Below are 7634 nucleotides of genomic sequence, written 5' to 3' on the forward strand. Positions count from 1 at the left end.
AGGATGTGCTATCAGAAATAAGAAAAACAAATGCTCGTGGCTTTAAGAGCGCGCCAGGAGCCCGCGGTCCAGCTGGGCGTCCTCTGCTGCTCGGCATCCCTGCGGAGCCCGCCTGGGGCTGGCGGGAAGGGGCAGTCTGCCGCCGGGCTGCTGAGAACCTGCCCTAGACCTCTGCTTGAGGGTCCTTCCTCTGAAGACACCGCCAGTGTGTGGAGCCTGCCCCACACCCACCCCCTGCCAAACCACGGCCTTTTCCTGTGTCTTGGGGGGTTTTCCCTGCGACCAGTCCAGTGGGCCGCCCCAGAGTTCACCCCACTCAGCAGCGTCGATGGTGAAACTGACAAGATCCGAGATTTCCCAGGCGTACCTGCCCTCCTGCCACGGGACCTACAGCTGCATTCACGGCAGAGCTCGTTTGGCCAATCACGATGAACTAATTTCCAAGTCATTCCGAGGACATCATGGACGAGCATACCACTTTAAGTCAGTAGTTAATGTGGGCTGTGGCCCTGCAGAAGAGAGAGGGTTGCTCACAGGACTGCATGCAATTGCAGACATTTACTGTGAAAACTGCAAAACTATGTGGGGCTGGAAATATGAAAGCAGCCAGAAATATAAAGAAGGCAAAGCCATCATTGAACTAGCACACATGATCAAGGACTATGGCTGGGACTGATCACACTGCATCCACCCAACCCAGGGTCCGTGTGAACGCTGTGGTTCAACCAAACCTTCTACCAGAGGGTGAGAGACCAACTAAACACTTGGTCCCATCCACATAGGGGCCTTGCCATCTAGGGCATCCTCCCTCCTGACACCATCTTTCTGGTGACTGGCTTCTAAATCACTGTCTCTGTGTCTCTTTGCTTTGTATCTGCTTGTGAGTTGATCCTGGCTTCTCTCTCTGTTCTAGTGTTGGCTGAAAACAAAACAATGAAAGGAACAGATCCTTGACTGCATTGTGGCAGCCCACCTTAGTAAGGGCCCCCTGGTCTCTTGTCAGGAGAGCAGTGGCATGGAGGTGAGAGGAAGAGGGAAAAGGGGGAAACTGTGGGAGTCCTGGGAATGGGTAGGGGGTGGAAGGCTGGAGGTCACAACAGAATTGAGCTGCTCCTGGAGACCTGATAACTTAGGCTTGAAATAATCAACTTGTCTAAAAGGACAAAGAGGGAAAAAAATAAAAATACCTCATTACTGCATTTTCTCTGATCAGAAGTTTCTGTCCCTGACACCGAATGTGCCAGGCTAGCAAATGAGCACAAGAAGTAGCCCCAGTTCTACGTGACCCCATCTCAGGGTGGGCAAGGGACTTAAAGAGAAACTTCTCTAAAGAAAACCGACGCAAAATCTACACACACATGAAAAAAAGCTCATCATCCTTAATCATCAGAGAAATGCAAATCAAAACTACTCTGAGATATCACCTTACCCCAGTAAGAGTAGCCCACATAAAAAAATCCCAAAACCAGAAATGTTGGCGTGGATGTGGAGGAAAGGGCACACTTATACACTGCTGGTGGGAATGCACACTAATACGTTCCTTCTGGAAGGATGTTTGGAGAATACTTAGAGACCTAAAAATAGACCTGCCATGCAATCCTATAATTCCTTTACTAAGTTTATACCCAGAAGACCAAAAGTCACAATATAACAAAGACATCTGTACCAGAATGTTTATTGCAGCCCAATTCATAATTGCTAAGTCATGGAAGAAGCCCAAGTGCCCATTGACCCACGAATGGACTAGCAAATTGTGGTACATGTATACCATGGAGTACTATGCCGCCTTAAAGAAAGATGGAGACTTTACCTCTTTCATGTTTACATGGATGGAGCTGGAACATATTCTTCTTAGCAAAGTATCTCAGGAATGGAAGAAAGAGTATCCAATGTACTCAGCCCTACTCAATCTTGATATGAGGACAATTAATGACAATTAAGGTTATGGGGGGGAAGCAGAAAGAGGGATGGAGGGAGGGGGGTGGGGCCTTAGTGTGTGTCACACTTTATGGGGGCAAGACATGATTGCAAGAGGGACTTTACCTAACAATTGTAATCAGTGTAACTGGCTTATTGTACCCTCAATGAATCCCCAACAATTAAAAAAAAAAAAAATTATAGCTTTCACATGAAGACTAAACCCAACTATAGCACAAGACTATGGGGAAAGGGCCAAGGAAGGGGAAGGGAGGGGGGAGGTTTTGGTGGAGAGAGGGTAATGGGTGGGGCCACATCTGTGATGCATCTTAGAATGGGTACAGGCGATTGCACTAATGTACACAGCTATGATTTAACAATAAAATAAAATAAAATAAAATAAAGAAGTAGCCCCAGTTCTAGTTGGCAGGGCAAAGCCCTGGTTCTCTTGGGTTGAGTTGGGGAGTGTCCTGGTAGCGATAAGTGACTAGAGAAGAAGCCATGTGGATTTTGGTGACTCTGATGCCTCTGGACAGTCATTGACTTTGCCTCTTTAGACACCGTAGGTAAGGAGAGAGGGGACTGCCATTTGCAATAGGCACAAAATCCAAATATCCCAAAGGCTCTGACCAGCAACCAGGTAAAATCGGTAATTGGGGAGAACAGGGAGCAAAGGTGACTGCAGCATGGAAGCTCCTAAAGAGATGGCTCAGATACTGAGCCAGAAAAATAAAAAGTAGAATCGGTTAGCAATTCTGACTGTCTGATCTTTTTTCTGACCCTTGATAAAAGTAATATGGCAAGGGACTATGCAGGGTAGGGGCAATCCTGAGAATCTTTTAGATTTTGAACCAGTACAGGCTAGGTACATCTTTCCTCTTTGGATGTGCAGTGGCTTCAGTGGGCTCAGCCCTTCTTTGTTCACAGTGTCAGGTGTTTTTCTCCAGCTCTATTATGGTAGACTGGAAAAGAGAGGCCAGAGGCTTTGAGCTTAGTGATAACCTGGATGGTAGATTCCTCCTGCCCTAGTTGTCCCCTATGGACCTGAATGTCTTGTGTGGAGAGAATCCTCCTGTTGGTGTGGTCCAATAGTGGGGGAGGATTATAAATTCCAGTATTACTGCCCCTCCATCCAAACTTTATTATATTAGGGAAGTGGGCTCTTGAGAAGAAGAGTTTGTTACATTTAATCAACACTGTGAAGTCTCTTCTACAGCAGTTCAGCCAGTGTAAGGTGCATGGCTAAAACTCATTCAACTGAGTTTTCATTTCTTAGACTGAAAATATTATTGTTCAAATTTGTATGTCAGGTAATTCTTAGCATCTCGTTTTCCAAATAGGTCTATTCTAAAGGGAAATTCACCTTTAAAAGTATCACAAAAGAGCGAGTTCCTGGAGGTAACAATCTGCAAAATTTATTAACCAAGATTCAAACAGACAACCCAGGACATTTTCAGCATTGTATCCATATCAGAACCAAGTTTCTGTAGGGAGTGAGTCTGTGGGGAAAATGCCTTTGTGTATCTCCATGTGCTGATGGCCGAGTGGGAACCCCGGGGCCGGCAGCAGGACTGACAGAAAGTCAGGTAGACGCAGGGGTAGCAAATGGATTCTTAGGAATTGAATCTTGCTCCCTAGGGCTCACTGTCCAGCTCTTTCTAGTGTTTTAGTAGCCCTTGGAGAGTAAGTTCTTCTCCCCACTTCACCGTAAGGCAGACCGAGGTTCAGAAAAAGTGTTTAATTTCTGCTCCCAGAAAAACCGTTCCTCTGGCTTCTAGGCCTAAGTTCTCAATAAAAAAAAAAAAACACATTTCAACTTTCACATTCCTTAAGCTGGCTTGCCATCCCAGAAATCATGGATTTTTCCCTTTCTTCCTTCCCCTCCTAAAGGAGGTAGTCTTTATTTATGGATTTCAATTAAACCCTTTGCTCAGGGGGGAAAAAAAGAAAAAGAAAAAATGTTCATTATATGAAACCATGGCTGTTGACATCCCAACACCCAGTCCTCTCAATCTGAGACTCCCTTTACATGTTATACTGACACCTTTAAGCTTTGTTGTATTTCCCTGCTGCTCCCACTGCCAAAGTTCTGCACTAGTCAACCCCACACTACCCACTTTTCTTTTGAAATCTGACTATTAATCAGATACTGACTCTTCCCTGCTGGCTCTTCCCAAGAAAAGGAGTGAAAACTCCTGCCCAGACCAGTAGCCATTTTAAATCGTAGCCCTTGAACTTTGCAGGTGCTAAAAACGGTGCTTTAAAAATGTGTCTGGCATGGCTCAATAGGACAGCTATGTAGGCCCAGCAGAGGATGCTTAACCTCCGCTCCTTTCTCTGGTGGCATTTTTAGGAGGATGGACAAACTTCACTTGTGTAGTGGCCACATCGTGAAAAACTAGGCAGGAATTAACCAGAAACACTGCATTGGCCGTAGATGACCATACTTGTTCCTCTTTTGTCAGAGTGAATAAATTGTGTTTCTGTATGATAGAGAGTTTAGAACTGTTGCATTAATTGTCAGCAACTGCAACATAGAATCGGCCCACACAGACTAGAGTTAAACTAGACCACAAAACCTAGATTTCATTCCTTGGCAGCCAATCAGATCTTAAACCTTAAATCTAAAGGTCAACCTCAACTCTAATCTCACCCTGTACATTCAATCAGTGCCCAAGTTCTATTAATTGTATTTCTCGACATCTTCCATATCTTCCTCTTCTTCCCCATCCCCACTTACCTGAGGCCTATTTCTTTTCCACCTAGAGTATTGCCACAGCCTCCTAATTGATCCTTTTACCACTGAACATGTTCTCAATCCCTGGCCCTCCAATCTTTCCTTCCCATTGATCAGAGTGACCAATCTAAAATCAAAATTTCTTTATTATTGCTCTGCTTAAGTGATTTTGATGACTCTTCACTCCTTACAGAATAAACAGAGAATTTAATCTGTCAAACAAGCCCATGAGCTCACCCCTGACCATCTATCTGACCCTGTTGGAGTATCATGCTCATGAATTACTTGCGATTCAAAACACACTCCCATCTGTCTACTCCTCCAGCCTGCACTGGCCTTTTTCCCAAACCCCATCTCTTATCTACAGGACAAACAGCTTACTCATCACTTGCTAATAAACACTAATCTTTAGAGCAAGGGCATTAAATAATTTTTCTCTATCCCCAGCATTTTGCTTGGCATGTAGCAATGACTGAGTATAAGCAGTGTTTGTTGAAAGAATTAATGAATAAAAAAGAATAAATCAAATGTCTCATGGCAATAGAGAGATATAGTAGCTAAAATATCTTCCTTCTCATTACCATGATCAATTATTATTTAGGTTCTATCACTACAAATGAATCATGACCATGGCCATGTAGTCTCATTGCTTCAGGTCCACATCTGGGACTGGTGTATCCTGCATATTGTGCCTGGATTCCTAATTTCCAAAGGGATCACCCTGACCATGACATTTCACTGTTCAAAACTCCATGTTCTGATCTCAACCTACCTGCTCAATCTGATGGCCCTCCACTTGTTTATAAGCTTGTGATGGTTAATTTTAGGTGTTATCCTGGCTGGATTAAGTATTAGCTAGAGAACTGGTAAAGAATTAATTCTGGGTGTGTCTATGAGGATGTCTTTGGAGGATACTGATGTGTGTGAGCTGGCAGAGTGAGTGGGGAAAATCTATCCTTAATGTGGATGGGCACCACTAATCAGCTGAGGCCTAGATAGAGAAAAAAGATGATTTCCTCTCTTTCCTGGAGCTGGGAAACATTCTTCTCACTGTCCTTGGACATTAGAACTCCAACATCTTAAAAAAAAAAAAAAAGAACTCCAAGATCTTTGGCTTCAGCTTTTTTTACTCTAGGATTTACAACAGTACTTGCTCCTCCCTGAGTTCTCAGGCCTTCAGCCTCAGTCTATACCATCAGCTTCCCTTGCCCTGAGGCCTTTGGACTTGGACTGAGCCACACTATCAGCATCTTGGGGTTGGCCTCCTGCTTACAGATGGCCTGTTGTGGGTCTTCTCACCCTCCATATGCCAATTTCCTAATAAATTCCTTCTCATATATGAAGGAAGGAAGGAAAGAAGGAAGGAAGGGAGGGAGAAAGGGAGAAGGAAGGAAGGAAGAGATGTTAGTTATGTTTCTCTAGAGAACACTGACTAATATATAACTTTCTACTGAACATGATATGAATATGATTTTCTAGTAAGTATACTTTAGTCATGCTATGTCTTTTGCTAAGAATTCCTTACCAATTGAATCTTGACTATTCCATTTTACCTACCTCAAAATACTCTTTCTAAAACCTACCATGATCACTCCTGCCAAGAATTATTCCTGCCTTCTGAATTCCATAGCATCTTTTTCTGTAACTTCTTCATGGCACATTCAAATTATATCTTTATTATGATTATTAATGAATATGTTTAAGTTCAAACACAAGATTGTAAAGTCCTTAGAGGCCATAACTACATCTTATCCATTGTATTATCAACAGGAGAGTTCAATACATTTCTTACATGTACTAGATCCTCGATAAAATTTTGTTTAATTAGTTATTTAGTTATACAACCCACCAAGAGCATCAGTTATTCTGGAAAATAATATTTTCCATTTGCATATATGAGTGCATCCATGTGCAAAGTGCTTTCCCATCTGTTATCTCATTCGTACCTCACCACAGCACTATAAAGTAAGAAAAGAACATCTTCCCTATTTTAGAGATGAAGAAACCATAATCCTATTGCAATAAATAAACTCTTCAGAGTTGTTCACTTATTAAAAGGAGGAGAATTTGAATCCAAATACCCTAGCTTCACATCCCATTGCTTTTTCCCACTGTTGGTTCTTTGCACAAAAGTTTGGTATATCCCCAAAGTATACTCCTCATTTACACCCAGTAAAAGCAGTGCTCTCTCTTCTCTTTCCTGCCAAACTTCTCTCCAAGGCTCGGTGTGCTCTGAAACAGAAAGTAATGCCAATCGCACTGTCCTTCCATCTGGCTCCCCACCCCCAGCCATCCTCTGCCTGGGTTCATTGGTCTATTGCTCTGGGCTCATACTTTACCTTGTATTTAAACATCCCCACCCCCTTAGAAGGACTGGTCATCCAGGTAGGATGACACCATCATGAGGGTCCAGGAGCCAGACAATAACTAAGTGCTGAGCATGGAGGGGGCAAAGCCACAGGGAGCATGGAGAGGGTGGACCATGGGCAGACATGGATGGAAAACAATGCAAGCTTAATTCTCCATTCATACATTCTGGAATCAGATGGCCAGTCTCAAACCTTGGCTCTCCTACCCCTTAGCCATATAAGCCTGGATATTTTATACAATTTTTGTGTGCTTCAGTTCCCTCATCTATGAAAGACTGAGGATAATAATAGTTTCCCCTCACAGGTTCACTGTGAAGTTAAATAAACCCATCATTGCAAGAGTCTGGCATACAAGTAGCAATCAAGAAGCGTGAGTGGTAATTTTTATGTGTCTCCAAAATGGACAAGAAATGCTCAAAGCTATAGACAATGAGGCTCCAGAGCTGCCAACACCTGGGGTCAGGGACCTCCCTCAGAGATTACAAGGCCTGAACTTCCCTTTCACCTTCAACCACCACCACATATCTCTGCTTCCCTGTCCCTAAGAGTTAGCCCTACAGGGGACAAAGTGGGAAAGGTATAACCACCAGGGTCACATGCTTTGTCAGGGA

The 7634-nt window shown here is 43.5% G+C and overlaps 1 protein-coding gene across 1 annotated transcript; it reads left to right on the forward strand.

Annotated features, from left to right (window-relative positions):
- Positions 1-328: 328 nt before the first annotated feature.
- On the forward strand, positions 329-676 carry LOC128593626 (protein yippee-like 2). Its single transcript, XM_053601780.1, has one exon. It carries the CDS (start codon positions 329-331, stop codon positions 674-676), a length of 348 nt encoding a protein of 115 aa, XP_053457755.1.
- Positions 677-7634: the final 6958 nt, after the last annotated feature.

The sequence above is a fragment of the Nycticebus coucang genome, chromosome 9 (genome assembly GCF_027406575.1).
Source record: "Nycticebus coucang isolate mNycCou1 chromosome 9, mNycCou1.pri, whole genome shotgun sequence".
Classification (NCBI taxonomy): Eukaryota; Metazoa; Chordata; class Mammalia; order Primates; family Lorisidae; genus Nycticebus; species Nycticebus coucang.